Here is a 16,535-nt window from a genome sequence, read left to right as displayed (position 1 = left end):
GCCAAAACGTTAAAGAAACCATACGACCAAAATTTAACTACTCAAAATTTTTTTTTCTATAATTTTATAAATGTTTAAATAATTAAATTTTCAACATTAATATTCTTTAATTTTCAATTTCCATCATTAAAAATAAATATGTCTGGCAAAATATCTTTAATCTATTAATTATTCATGAATTAATACCTAAGATTAAAATTATTATAATAAATAATAAGACTCATTACTCAATATAATTAAACTTTATAATATTATCAAGTTATAAACGTATAAATCACATTTTTTTTCGTAAACATTTTATTTTTTATTTTTCAAAATAGCGCTGGCAAATGATAAAATCGATTACACAATTTCCATTTGATTGGCAGGTTCTTTAAACCAGATCACTTTAAATCGATAGCGTCCCACGTAATCCGACATTAATTTTTATCTCGCAAAATGAAGTTACTGATAACAAAAAAAAAAAAAAAAAAATTGGTAATTAAAAATGATAAATGTTTCGTTTTTTTTTTCCATTCATTCGGTCAACAAAAAATTCAATTTTAGTTCACGTAAGTTATTTATTTTCACTGGCTTATATGAGTTGATTGGCTAATTTTAAATTTATGACGTTTCTACTTTATTGTGTTTAAATTTTTAAACGTTTACATATATATATATAAGTACATGCGCCAACGAGTCGAGTAATAAAAAGGCAATAACGAAAAATACTACACAATGTACAAAGCCTTACAAATGTTACGTTATCATTGACATTTAATGAGTTTGTTCGAGAAATATTAAGTGGGAAAAAACATATTAAGTTTGAGTGGGGGGATGAATAAAATTTCCTTCACTTTTGTCTATGTCAGTTTCAGTGTTCTCGTGCATCCTAGTCGTGAATTGTACTTGACTCTAGCGCTAGTGACATTCACTTAGCCTTCTAGTTAAATAAATAAATAAATAAATAATAACAATGATTTAATAACAAAAATTCAATTTAATTTTTTTAATTATAAAATAATTACCCGCTTAGATTGCGTTCCGAAAATTGACAGTGAAAATTCGTGATGATTTTTATTATGAAGGTAATTTATTGTTTAGATAAACGGAACATTAACTCTTATGTAAGAAAATTTTCCACAATAGTTAATTTATGCTTTATTTACAATAGAGCAAGAAATAAACAATGAGCGGTAAACAATAAGCAATAACAATAGTTGTTAAAATTATTTATTTTTAAATAATTAATATATGATTAAGTGGGGTAAAGTATTGAGTGATTGCTGAAAAAAAAAAAAACTCTAAATTAAAATCAGTTGGCATTAGCTGTCATTCAATTGAACAGTTAGTTTTTTTTTTTTTTTTATTTTTTCAACTTTTATTTTTGCTAAAGTTTCTTAAATGGAATAGTCGTGTTTGTTTTCAACAAAGTTTGGTTTGTTCTTGACGTACGTTCCGAACTTTCAAACTATCACTGAACGTATGTGGTTCTGTTCGGAGAAAAGGAAAAAAAAAAACACTAAATTTACCTAAAATTGAATTAAGTAAAAATAATTCAGAATTTTACACAGAAAATAAAAGTAACTTCATTCAAGAAAAATATTCTCGAACTAAAAAAATTTTTAAGAAGCCGATTTTATTGCTTCAAGAATTTTTCTTTTTAATTTTTAAATTTTTTATTCAAAATTTGTTTATGCTCGGTTCAAAAGTATTTTTTTAATTTGATATAATTTAATTTTCAAACCAACAAACGTATTTTCTTGGGACAAATTTAAATTTAAACACCAGATGGCGCGTCAGCGAACAATATCCGTATTACTGATGACACTTGTCATTTTTTTTTCGGTTAGTTTTAAGTTTTTATTCTTTGCATCAGAAGACCGTCTTTGCGTTTAATTATTATTGTAATGCATAAATAAATACAATTTTTATTAGAATAAAATCCAATATAATTAATAACTACTAGGTGCAGAGATTTATCCGACGAAAGTATGAAATTGAAGATTTTTATTTACTAGATAACTTAAAATTGTCTGTCGCTGATAATTTAGTCATAAAATATTAAAGATTTTAAACAATAACTAGTTTTTTATAATTGGAAAATTGTTTATTAAATAAAATGATCCTGACATGATCGCAGAAAAATTATTATCTACAAGGAAAATATTCAACAGTGTATAATTATAGCTGCGTGTAATCTCTAATATTTGTAAACAAAAATATTTATAAATAAAAAAATGTATTTAATTTAATAATCAGGATTTGATATTATTGTAGAACTTTACTGGTTATAAATTAAAAAATCTATAGATGTTTTTTTGAAGCTAGTACAATAAAAATCTGATTGAAAAAAACGTGTTATTCTCAAAATAAGTCGGCATTATCTTCATCTTTTGAAGCAAGACTGAAATTTCGAGGAAAAATATTTACTTGAACCAAGTTATTTTTTTTTTTCTGTGTATTATTATCTAATTCTCGTTTAAATAATAGACTGTTTGTCAATATGACTTTGATGTACAAACACTTTGACGCGCATTATTGACTCGCGATATAATTAATATGGAAATTATATACACATACTAGAGTAATAATAATAATAAAAATAATAATTATGACAATAATTGTACATGTAATTTGATAATGCGTAGAGAAGAAATTTAATTAACTTTTGCATTTCTTTTATCGTTTTAGCACAGAAAGATAATGACCGTTAACGGTGATTAAATCATAAATCTAGTGCAGTATCAATATCGCGAGTAATTATCGTTGTAAATGACCCGTGGTGTTATCTTGAAAGAAATAAAAAGATTAAGAGCGAGTATACTCGAGTTATTTATATAATACATATATTTATTAAGAGAATAATCGATAGTTATGGGTACTGAAGGTTAACGAGTGAAGGTGAACTGTTGGGAATTAATCGAACTAAATTCATGGTTATCTAAGAGATATAAAATATAATATATAAGAAATAATTATTGTCCAAACAAAAAAATTTTTTGGCTGAAGATTTCTGTTTTTGGATAAATTATAGTAATTATTATTTTCTCTTTATCAATTACATACTAACTCATTATTATATTAAAATAATACAGACAGAATGTTAAAAGTATCATTTAAAAAATAATATAAACATACAACATCAATTTTTATCATAATTGAAGGCAATTAGTCCTGATATTATCAAGAATAAATAAATTTCTAATTTTATTTACTTTTATTTACTTGATGAGATCTTTCGATTAATGTTTTATAATAACTATTAGACGCTTATAATTTATTCTATTGCTCAATTATTATTTATTATTATTATATCTTAAATTACTTAAGAGTAATACACGGAAATTATTTTTTTCTTTTGTGATTCGAATATTGTTAAAATAATTATAAAATTTCATAATAATTTTCTTGATATTAGAATTTTTAGAATTAATCAAGTAGTTTTTATTTAATTGAAGTAAAACTGTTCGTTTGTTTGAACATTATAGAAGAAAATATTTTTTTGACAAAAAATTAATAAATTTAAATTGTCCATTTTATAAAATTTTTTTGTTTGGACATTTTTTAAAAGATATGAATAATTTATTTAAAAAAAAAAAAAAGGAATTAAACGCTTCAAAAAATTCTATTTACAAAAAATGATCAATCAATAAATAACGTAAAATATTAAATAAAAAAATAAAAAAAATGAAATCGTTATTTAACAATACTTTCATAGCCAACTAGTTTTTCCGTGTACACGAAGATAAGTATAAGTATAAATTAATGAATAAGTTGGATTATAAGCAGTAGATAACGATACAGTACAATTAAGACCGTAGCTTAGCTTATAATTAGCGATCATCCTTGTTCCCTGGTTGGTAGCCGGGTCTCGGGGTCCCGGGAAAACTCTATCTATTCGCGAGATGCCAGCGACGAGGGTCAATTTCCAGTAACGCTCCGGGCTGTAGAAACACCGAGCCAAGTACAAGTATTCTGGGAGATCGAGACCGAGACCGAGACGGAGACAAAGACAGAAAATAAGTAAACCAGGAATGAGTGGGATAAAGAGAAGTAGTAGCCGTAGTAGTAGTAGTAGTAGAATATAGGAAATGGTGAGCTTGCGGCACGTACTACGTACCGATTTTACTTTTTGCTTAATTAGTATTTCGAACGAGAAAGCACGATCACTGTACAGAAGTCGACTGCCTAGCCGTGAATTGGCCTCTTCCTCTACAGATATAGTATATAGAGCACTGTACCCACATCTCCGTTCTTTATCAGTCCTCAGCGGATCTACTTCTCTCACTTATTCAGTCTGAGACTTCTCTATCGTCCTTATCCTCATTCCTCTCCTTCACCGCTAAATTCCTCCCAGTACTCAGTATACTACCATCACCTCAAAACATTGAATCGGGGGATTTTAGTCGAGGCTAACTTTGCACAGTGATAGTCTGATAGTAGTAGTAGTACCAGCAACTTACACATTTGAAAGAGGTATCGTTTGATTATCAAGCCACTCTAACAACTATTGCAATAACTTTTAAACAGTTTGACATTGATCGATCCAACTATCTGTTGATACACTTTAGATTAAGACCGTAGATCGTGGAAAATAGAAACTACTTAAAAATTGTTTGTTCTTAAAATAAAGCAATCTGTGAAGAAATTTTTTGATTTCGTCTGAAATAATCATATTAAGCCTGATTTGGTCATACATATTCATTTGTAATTTTTTTTATTAAAAGTAGTTTGAAAATTCTCCGATAGATGGCGTTTGACGGCTTAATTATCTCACTACAAGAGAGTTAAGTTTGAGATGTTAAATTATAAAGTAAAATTAAATTTTTTTTTTCATTCTGATATTTAAAAATAGCTTAATATAACCACATATGATCATATATATGCTCAAATATAACTCTTGTGGTCATATATAGCCATACCTATCAATTTTAGGCCAGATATGGCCATATATGAAATTTTCACAATTTATCTAAATAAAAAAACAAATATCGTCCGGACCTTGAATATTCAATGAAATTGTTCTCCAAGATAAAAAGCGAGTCTAAATTAGATGTATCACAGGCCACCTCTTACAATAGTAATTCGCGAATTCACGTACGTGTATATAAATAGATATAGATAGACACAGATAGAAGTAAGCCGTTGATAGACGGAGAGCATTAAACCGTAACGTAGTTCTGTCATTGGTCACGTCGTAAATTCAAGTTAAGTCACTCAACTCACTACTGCGTTGTCCCTGGTTGTCTCTGGTTGTCCCCCAACTACAATTCTAGGTCGTACGACACGCTAATACCACATACATTGTATTATCCTCGCCATAACTGTCGCCGTGGGAACTGAACTCGCAGTAGTAGTTCCATAGTCCACTGGCCACCTAGATATACACTCCAACTACTGCTACTGTTAGTGCTACTGCTCTACGACCTGTAGGCTCCACTATCTCTAATTTCTATGTCTTTGTCTGTGCTCTTTGATTCTCGGATTGGGGTCTCGCAGTTCGCAATGTGTAACAACCTCTAGGCCGGGCTATTCGCGTTACACAAGACCCTCAGTACATTCGAACATCCGAACATTTGTACTCTGGTCATGCGTGAAGGATAGAGTTGTGTTATGTACCATCTCAACCCCATTCTGACCGAGATATGTCCTCAGGAATCTTGTAACTATCCCTTCAATTCAACGTCATTCATACGTGGTACCATATATCCGCATTATCACCCACCGAATACATTCCCCGTCAAATAATTTTTTGATAAGGTCAATTTTGATATATGACCATCTTAATTAAGTTTTTTTTTTTTTAATTTGCACTATAAAAAAGTCTTAAAAATAATTTTTATTTTAAAACTTAACTTCTGAAACTTAACTCTCTTATAAAGAGAAGATTAAGCAATCATACGCCATCTGTCGGGAATTTTTAAGACTAAATTTTGTCAAAAAATTATAAATGAGCATATGAGACCATATCAGGCCATCTATTGAGATATAAAAAATTATATATGAACATATCAAGCCAAAAATTTAATCAAAAAATTTTTCCGCGAATCTTTATAAAATTTTTTTTACATTAATTTTTCAGCCCTAATTTTAGTCACTTAATAATAAACTATGGACCAGGAAATATTCCACCAGATCATAATCGGCCTGGTTTGTAAGTTACAATTAAAAAAAAAAAAATAAATAATCCTCCAAGAGAATAACTGACTACAAAAGTCTAAACCGTTTGTCAGGTAACCTGCTAATTATTGATTGCGGACTGCACGAAGGATGGCCAACAGTAACGCTTCCAAAATTTGGAACCGAAGACCCAGTGACTTTGACATCTAATCAAGAAGTCCTTTTGATCAATTTGCTGTACCTAGGCGTCAGTTTGGGAGCACTATCTCCAATATTCCTTATGGATCGTTTCGGACGGAAATGGACTCTGCTGTCAGCGGCGGTTCCCAAAATATTCAGTTGGATAGCGATCGGGTTAGCAAACACACACACGACTCTCTATTGCGCGCGTTTGCTTGCGGGAATTGGATGCGGGATGACTTATTCAGTGATGCCGATGTACATCGGGGAAATTAGCAGTAAAAGAACTCGCGGCCCACTAGGAACATTGCAGTCCGTGTTGATAAACATGGGGATCCTTTTTATCTACACAATCGGGCTTTACGTTACGAGATTTGCCATGGCGATGATGTGCCTGGCGCTTCCGGTCCTCTTTATCGTCACTTTCGTCTGGCTGCCGGAGAGCTCGGTCTATTTAACCCGGAAAAACAGGCTGACTTGCGCTGAAAAAACGCTGCAGTGGTCCCTGGGGAAGCAAAATGTCGAACTGGAGCTCGAAGAAGTGAAGCGGATTGTCAAAACTGAGGAAGACGTCAAAACGATGGGATTTTTCAGCTCTCTTATCAAGGCAATGCGGTCTCCGGCTAACAAAAGGGCTGCGCTGATCATGCTGATATTAGCGAGCGTGCTGTCGCTAACTGGGGCAGGCGCGATAATGACTTATCAATCATACATATCCGAGGAGGCTGGCTTTCATTTTGGAACTAATTTGGGGATAATAACCACGGGGGTTGCTATTGTTTTGGCGGGAATAGCCTGTGTTTCACTTGTCAGAACCACTGGAAAGCGAAGATTACTTTTATTAACTGCCCCAGTCGCAGTACTTTGTCTCGGAACAATAGCCACCTTTTTCACACTTATTGACTTTGGATACGATGTCAAGGCTGTTAATTGGATACCCACGGTGTTTGTGGTCTTGTATGTTATTATTTATGGGCTCGCGTTTAATCCAATGCCCCTGGCTTACTTGGGGGAATTGTTCACCTTTGATTTTAAAGTCACTGCCGGTATTTGCTCGTCCATTTATTACGCTGTCACGACAACTGGAATTATTAAACTTTATCAGGTATTTTTATTTATTTTTATTTTTTTTTTTTTTTACGTGAAAAAAATTTTTATAAAATATATTACGAAATAAATGAATAATATTTAAAATACGTGCACAAATTTTACATATTACTAATTTATTTTAAATATTTCAATAAAAATTATTTTCACAAAAATTATTCATTTATTTAACTTTAAATTAGATTTTACACGACGATTACGGAACACACGTGGCATTCTGGGCGCTCACAGTCATAACTATCATACTGTGGATCCTGATGTACATATTTGTGCTGGAGACTGAAGGAATGACTCTAGAAGAGATCCAACTCGCGCTGACCGGAGATTTTGTGAAAAAAAATTTATCCAGAGGAAGACATCAACAAAGTTTTGAATCTGTCAACAAAATAAATCTAACAAGCGTAAAGTCGACGAACTAACTCACCTGTTATTACATTCATACTGATTATTTTGTACCGTTTTATACAAATATTTTTACAAATGTTGATCTTAATAAACAATTGTTCATTAAAGCGAATTATTTCGCAGGTTATAACTAATTTTATGATAGTTAGTTTAATAAAGCGAAAGTAGGGCATTAGTTTATCGCCGGTTCTTTAGTATCTCGAGCGAAATTCTAGATGTAATTGAATACATTTTCTCGAGTAGGATAGGAGGAGAATCATCTTGTATTAAATATATATATATATATGTACATTTGGAAGTATACAGACTAGTGAAGGTATGTATTTACATCTACTAGTCTAGAGAAACTGAGTTGACTGGAGATGCATGTATGCGTCACTACTATTGAGCAGAATCCATGGATCTTGAAATCCAATTGACATTCCTCTATATATTTGATCAGCGAGCTACTTCACCATGCAAATGTATTCTATTCAGCTCTCGCTTCAACAGTAATACTCCTACATACTCTCGAATCATATAATGCAATATTTTTTCGAATTATTTGCCAAGAAACACTACTTCAAGTGTTTTTATATACATTTCAGGTGTGACAATAATTTTCAGATCAAAAGCTATTCTAGGGTAACTTACTTTTTATTATTTTATTATTTTCAAGAAATTTCGCCTTGAAAATAAGGTTAAAAAAATATACAAAAATTTTTAATTAAAAATTTATTTTTCAAATATTTTCCATCTTGCAAAAAATAATTTTCTTTACCTTATCTGAGTCAGGGCGTGTCACGACATCATTATTGATTAAAAATAATTTTTTTTTTTTTATTTACAATGACTAAAAAAATTTTTTTCAAACCCTTTACTTTGCTTTTCTGTAATTTTTGATTTTTTTATCGAGAAATTTTTTTTATATATTCATAAAATATGAAAAAAAATTATCCATGGATTTTTTTTTATCAAGCTTTAAAAAACTTTCTCAAATGTCCGAAATTTCACCCGCAATGTAAAATTAGACATTAAAAATTTTTTTTCAATGCTTTTTATAAAATATAAAAGTGCGCATTGATGAAAAAACGAAAAATCTTAATCAATAATAATTACAAGAATCGTAATTATAATAATGATGTAACACATTATAGAGGAGTAATCTCAGGAGTGCCATCTGTAGTGACAAGTTGGGTGTACACACGGCATCATCAGCCAGGACAAAGGGGGACAGAGTGATGCTCTGTTCGTGTATGTCGCATGTCCTATGTCGTGTGTCGTGTGTTGTACCTTTCAACGTACGTTGAGAACTAGGTATCGTGCATAATATCCTCGGTAGGTTATCTTACACTTGCCAAAACCTCAAGATTGATATATATATATATATATATATATATATATATATATATATATATATATATATAAATACATATACATATACATATAGGACATGTATTTACATTTACACATCGGTGCTACTTAACCGTGCATTATCTTGATGAGATGTATCCCGAGCCCCGAAGTTATATGTGTACCTGTACACTCAACTACGGCTGAAACTAATGCACCAAGCAATTTCAAATGGCAACTACTTCCTTATCTACAGACACTTGGTTTCAATCTCAAGTCTACTACTTGCTTATCTTCACTGTTAATTGATCTTATGACTATTGTACTATTCACTCTTTTAATAAACTTTACTCATTTATTTTCATTTATCATTTAATTACGGTTGTAATCTTTCAATAGAAGTTTAAATTATTTTAAAAAGTAAAATGCCGATTTCTTACTTATCGACTTCCTTTTCGACTTCTACGTCACAAAAATCAATATGGCGGCCTCAAGTCAGCTGATTTCTCTCAACTGCAATTTTAATTCATCAATAACTTTCAAACTCTCCTTTAAATTCTAATCAAATATTTTTTGTAACCTTCCAAAAAAGTGAATAAACAAATTTCTGTCCATTTTTCACTGAAATAAACAGATAATAATTTTCCATTAAACAAAACATTGTTTTGACACTAAAATGTATTCTCATCAGCAATAACGAAAATAGCAACATACGCGTGGAATGAAAACACTCAACGCAGATATTTATATGAAATATATAAAAACATCTGGAAATATTACTAGAGGACGAGAGAAAAGAGCATTTGAATTTATGAAAATTGTATCTGTCATTTGCACACACCTGCCATTGGTTTTGAAAGTACACTTATTTTATTTTACCTTCACGCTCTATGATTCCACTCTCTTTCTCTTTTTTTCTCCATTCGTTGTAAATTTACTCGCTGTCATCATCCTCATAATTTTATTTATTTATTTTTTTCTCTTGACTGTTATTATTTTTTTAATTATAAATATTATTCTATAAGCAATAAAGAATCCTCTATGAATGACGTCAAGGATTACGAAGATAAATATTATGATCATAAACCATTGCATTGTCATTCAAATAATCTCAACTTTTTTTTTCTTTAATTCATTATTAATTTTTTTTTTACTTTTTATTTTTTATTTTGAACGAATTTTTCCGTTCTTGCGGATTTAAAATGCAGAAAAACTATAAAACGGGTCGTATCACTGCCGTAAGCAATATACGGGCATAACGACCAGACAAATGTCTAGCTTCTACTGTAGACACTTTAGCCGAGGAGAGATTTTAGTTTAAACTCTAAAACCTTGTGAGGTTTTCAATATTTACCTCCAAAATCACCATAAATAAGCCATTAAATAAAATTTTCATGCCTCTGAGTTTTGTTATAAAAATAATAAACAGCAATGAAAATTTTATTCAAATTTCCGGTGAAATAGACTTTAAATAAAAGAGCATTTGAATGGAAATGAAAATTAGAATTAATCGAAATAATGAGGCAATGAAATAAAAATTAAGAAAATAAAACCTCGTATATAAGCAAAGAGAGAAGAAGTAGAACTGTCAATTCAAGCGAGCGAATATAATGGGTATAATAATAATTTGGTATGATGACAATGTCTTGGTTGGATTGGTCGTTAAATTATTCTCGTTATATTCATAAGTCGACGGACCGTCATTCTGGTGAAATTATTATTAAAACGATGAGAAATCGTCCACTAATGCTTATACAACTTACTACTACTATTGCTTGAACCTCAATCTTTCTTCTTGTCTTCTATTTCGTCTTCATCCTCAATTTAATATTACGCCGTTCCACCCGTGGATTCTGAGGAAACTTATTTCTTATTGAAGACGATATAAAATAAATTTCTAGTACAACTTTAAAGTAGATTGTAAAAATAATCCGTAAGCCAGATGAAATTTATGTCTGAGAACAAACAATAGTATTATAAGAGTAAGTTTATTGTTTATTTAAATGGATTATTGTTTGGAAAAGTTGAAAAAATGGGTTAATAACAAACTCAACTAAAAGAAAATAATTTTGAAGAATTAATATGATTGTAAAAAAATTGTGGAAAGCTTGATAATATTATAAATGTCTTACAAGTCCATTTATAATGTTTTTTATGTCCTAATGTGTCGAAAAATGTCCATAAATAGTCTGATATGTTCATTTATGCCCATAAATAATTTTTGAAAAAATTAGTTCCGAAAAATTCCGACAGGTGGCGCATGGTCGCAAAATTTTCTCGCTGGCAGAGATTTAATTTTCAGAAATTAAGTAATAAAATAAAAATTTTTTTTTTCGACTCTCCTGATTAATCTTGATTAGAAAAATTTATTAATTATTTTATTTTAATTAGTGAAAATAATTTTAAAAAATTTTATAACATTGAAAAATAAATAGCTGGAAGCCAAGCTCATAAAAACGTGTTAAAAAAATCTTTTTCACCAGTATAATGTCCTGAATAAATATTGAAAAGTCGTAACACTAATTCGGAAAATAAAATAAAATAAACCAGGGTGGTATCGGTGTATAAATTAACCGGGAATCACAGGTTGTAATTGGATAAGCACACGGTAATTACGCGGGCATTTAATGAAAAACTAAAAAAGAGGATTTAATAAAATATAACCGAGGTCAAAGGGAAACGCCCTCGGAGTGCAATTCCGAATTGCATTAGGTGGATCTCCATGACACAACGCTTGTGTATGTGTGTATGTGTCGTCAATGTGTCTATATGTACATAAACCTCGCAGAGAGACGTCTAGTCTCTACATACATCTGCTTGGTAGTTGTCTCTGTCTTTATCTCGTTTCTCGTTAATTCATGCAAATGTTCGGGTTCGACATTGCTGGAATAGAAATCCGGTAGTACGTTGTCATGAATGAGCCAAGTGATTCGAAAATTTATCAGTCATGTAAACGAGTTTGATGCTATTGCTGTTCTATCCATGCACCGGCACTGCTTTACTCTTCTGCTTCTGTATTTGAATTTACTCCCCTTCCTCCTCCCCGCTCCCATTACAGAATCGTAACCACCAATCCACTGATTAAATTATCTCATTTATATTATTAGTTAAGTTTTATATTTTACAATATACTAGTATATTTTTTTTTTTTTTAATAATCCACGATCTAGACAATAATTTTTTTCGAATAAAAATACTCAACCTTGTATCGGAAATTCATGTCGAATATTTTCGATAAATTTTCAATAATGCTACCAAGAATCCTGAAAATTTATTTTTCATCGAATTTCTACATAAAAGTCATATGTAGACATGTTTATTTCTCCAGTGCCACTAAATTCTGGAGAGTATTGAATATTTTTTATGTTATTTATTATAGCGTCGATAAACCATTACTGTCGCTTAAATTTTAAATATTTACAAGAGATATAATAAAAAAAAAAAGTACTTTTTGTTAGTTTTTAAATTATTTAACATTTCATGTTGCGTTTTTTTTTTTTTTTTTTTTTTTTTTCATTTTTAATTCAACTCCTATCTCACAATTATCACATAATTCACTTATTTTGTATTGTTAATTGAAAATGATATGATCAATAATTTAATTATTACTGGGTCATTCAAAATAATCTATTGAGCAATTTCATTTGGATTATTTTTAACAAACTGAATATAATTTTGAATTAATAATGCGACGTAAGTTAATTAACAATTTCATTTGCTGTTATTTAAAATTGATATTTTATTAAATGAAAAAAAAAAAAAAAAAATGATAAATGTTTGAATTAAAGTGCGGAATTTTTCTATAAAATAAATTATTAGAAAACTGAATTTTTTATGTTATTATAAATCAAAAGAACAAATTTTAATGAATATTTTTTTTTTTTTTTTTAATATAAACTAACATTATTATTATTATTTTTTTTTTTTTCTAAATAATGAATGATAAATCGCAATTATCAAGTGAAATAACTTGAAATATCCCGACGGTACAATTATCCAACCCCAAAGGTGGAAGGCATATACGTATGGATTTGAAGAGTTGCCTTATCTAGGTGCCTAGCAGTGATTCCCTGAGTGGAGAAATTCAAGACACACATAAGGGTAGAAACCGCAAGCAGCTTTGCTGGTATTCCTCCAATTCTGGGACAGGAGTTAGCTAGTCTGGTAGTCTTAATTGCACAGCCCTCAACCTGAACCTTCAACTCACTGCTGTGACTATTACTATAACTATTACTTGTACCAGTCTAACTCCACATATTCTTAGACAATCAAGAGGACATAGGGGAAGAAGACTAGACGCAGTGTCTTAGCGTCTTGAGGTTAAACAGACGTATTTGGCGATATATTTGTCGTCTAGTCTTTACGGTCCTGACATACCTGGAATCTTTGCCCTCTGTCGCTTATATCTACTCCCGCTTCACAAAGACGGTTTAGTTAACACGACTCCGTTTGATGGAAAATCCGATCACCAAGCACATAATGGTACATGCTATTTCACTTGACAAGTCCCTGAATAGTAAATAAACTTTATTAATTCAATTAATTCGCCATTTCGATAGCTTTCAAAGGACTGATCCAGAAAGCAGAAACCCCTAAACAAGGAAGAAAAATAAAAGTGTAACGAGTGTAACGCCTTGCGGCAATCTCCAGGGATAAAAGTACCCACCAATACTAACACTAACACTACTGCTGTGGGCTTGCAGAAACAAAGTTCGTTCTAGATTCTAGAATATTTTCCATGGCCCGGCGGGACTTCCAATACCGATGAAATTCTCGTCCACTCTTCCCTGTATATTTATATTTGTTCGGGTATGAGATAGAGTAGATCCCAAGATTCTTTACTTTCCTCTTGGTGCTTTATTTCTTCTTTTTTTAGATCCTCATCCTTATACGGTTCCTATAAATATCCACGCTGAGAAACTTTCAGAAAAGTGTGTAGATGTGGAGCTTGTCGATAAGTAAAGACTAAAACCAACCGAAAATATAAGATAGGGCCCGCGAGCTATACTCGACCTTATTTATAACTTTTCGTGAAAATTGTTAAGATACAGGGGCTTTAAATCAGGAAATTAAGGTTCATTGGACAGGAGCTGTAGTTTATATTGCTTATTTACTCGCTGGTGTTGATTTTTTACGGGCTATCGCTTACTCATTTTTACACATGATTATTTTATAGATTAAAATTTTTCCCGTTGAAATATTGCTATGTGAAAATCCTTTTAGAAATTTTTTTTTTTATTTAATACAGCTAAGAAGCGATTTTTTAAAAAATTATTTTTGAAATTCCCGCTCAGAAAATAAAAAATTTTTTTAGTTTAAAAAAAAATTTCCATCAAATTTTTTAAAATTTCTACAAGCAGGATTTATTAATAAATTCTTTATACAATAATTTATTTGTTAAAAAATCTGTCAATAGAAATTTATCAAATGACCTAATTTAAAAAAAAAAATTTATTAACAATAAATAAAATGAATTTTTTCATTTTTCACTTAATCTCTGACATTTCAACTTTTTATAACTTTGATTAATAGTACCTAGATAAATAAATATTCCGTTGAATCCAACAAAAATTTAAGTAACAAAAAAAAAAGAACAATATAAGAAAGAGTTCCATGTAACAAAACAGATCTTGTTTAAGTAGACAGCAGAAGGTTGTCAGTTAGAAAGACATCACGTTTGTTAATTTAAGTTGTGTGACGTCTGGCTCCGGTGTACTGTATTTTAGTTACATTTTATTTGGTCCTGGCGTGTAACCCACGAGCAGACTATTCTATCCCTCGAGCAACATTATTTTTTCCATTTCTTCTTATTTCTTTTTCTACCGAATGATAAACTGATCCCCGGGTTAACAAGAGTCCAAAGTTACGCTTACGCGAGCATCACTAACAGAATAATAAACTAATTTCAATTTTTTTTCTCTGTTCATTATTGAAATAAATAACTTTATAATCTTTAGGATTTTATGGTTAAATTAATCGCTGATGGCCTAATATTTATTTCAACAATTGAATACATTCTCCAGCTTCTATATTAATTAAATAAAATAAAATAAACAAAATCTAAATAATGTAATCAGAAAATAATTTGTTGTAAAAAAATTTTTGATTGAAAATTTGCAAATTGTTCATCTAAATTTTTTTTTTTTTTTAAATAAAAAAAAATAGAAAATTACTGTGAGAAAAATTTTTATATCTTCAGTTAAAAAATAAAATTGAAAATTTCCAACAAATAAATTTTTTTTTCACAACAATGCCAATTTTTTTTAAAATAAATTTTTTCTCTGAATGTTTATAATTTTATCAAGCTTTTTTTTTCACAAAAAACTAAATGCTTTTAATTAGTAAATGCTTTTTTTATCGAACATATTCGAAATTTTTTTATTTACTTTTTAGTTTGGTTTACTAATTGAATTTTTTTTTTTTTTTTTTTTTTTTTGTATAGAAACTAAAGTATTTATTTGCGTACCATAAATGACATTCAAAAAATATGGTAGAGATTAAAGTAAAGTAGGTATCAAAAGACTTGTTATATTATACCTAAACCTCTATATATATTTATATAGATATATATATATATATATATATATATATATATATATATATATATATATATATATATATATATATATATATATATATATATATATATATATATATACATATATATACAAAGTTGTATGGAGCAATGTATTGTAGGAACAAGTTGTAATAAAGTTTTAAGTTTTAATTAATTATGTTTTGAGACTTGTTCTCTCCAATGTTCTTCTACTCCTTCTCCTCCTTCTTCTTATACTTTATTCTTGTTAAACTTCCGTACGGCATTTGTTTTAAAGTCGTCAAAGTAAAACATGGGTAAAGTATCGAGACTATTCCGAGAATCTTATTTTTATTTATTTGCTCGTTGCAATCTACGAGTCCTTTTATACATATTGATTTTTTATCCTCCGCAAAGTACCTTATTAAACTGGAATTAAGTTGTCTTACGAATGAGTGACGTCAAATGCACAATATAAAATAAATATCAGTTATCTTATTGCGCGACTGAATTATCGATTAAAGTGATATGATATTTTGATAACGAAAATTTATGATAAATAGTTTTTTAAATAAACAAAGTCGAGGTTTATTTGCCGCCGCGTGTGAATGAGAACGTCTATTGATTGGATGTAAACGAAAGTGATGATGTGAGTCGGACAATATGAGGGCTAGAGGAGGACTGGTAGTACACCTACGATTATATATACACTAGACCGGAGTAGGAGGCCGGACGAGACATCAAACATATTCACGTCAGCCCGTCTGCCGTCTGTGCATGCATCTTCGTTAAGTTTATGTCGACGTATACTCTGCATCCTTCTGCACAGCTCGTCATGTCGCTACCGCGATAATAATTCATTTACAGATCGCCT

General features: G+C 30.1%; 2 protein-coding genes across 5 annotated transcripts in view; both read left to right on the top strand.

The window, feature by feature from the left end:
- Positions 1-16,535, top strand: part of Glurib (Glutamate receptor IB) — a 138,140-nt gene that overhangs the window by 106,375 nt on the left and 15,230 nt on the right. The gene's annotated exons all lie outside the window — the stretch shown is intronic.
- On the top strand, positions 874-7,906 carry LOC141528821 (facilitated trehalose transporter Tret1). Of its 2 annotated transcripts, XM_074245072.1 has the most exons (4): positions 874-1,067; positions 6,065-6,136; positions 6,216-7,387; positions 7,572-7,906. In XM_074245072.1, the coding sequence occupies exons 2-4, from the start codon at positions 6,094-6,096 to the stop codon at positions 7,806-7,808; spliced, it is 1,452 nt and encodes a 483-aa protein (XP_074101173.1). In that variant the 5' UTR covers positions 874-1,067; positions 6,065-6,093; the 3' UTR covers positions 7,809-7,906. The 2 variants fall into 2 exon arrangements, with proteins under 2 accessions (XP_074101173.1, XP_074101174.1); XM_074245073.1 differs by lacking the exon at positions 874-1,067 and having other exon boundaries at positions 4,521-6,136.

The sequence above is a fragment of the Cotesia typhae genome, unplaced genomic scaffold (genome assembly GCF_013202065.1).
Source record: "Cotesia typhae breed Kobodo isofemale line unplaced genomic scaffold, CoteBio_Ctyphae contig_44, whole genome shotgun sequence".
Lineage (NCBI taxonomy): Eukaryota > Metazoa > Arthropoda > Insecta > Hymenoptera > Braconidae > Cotesia > Cotesia typhae.
This window is presented reverse-complemented; position numbering and strand designations above follow the sequence as displayed.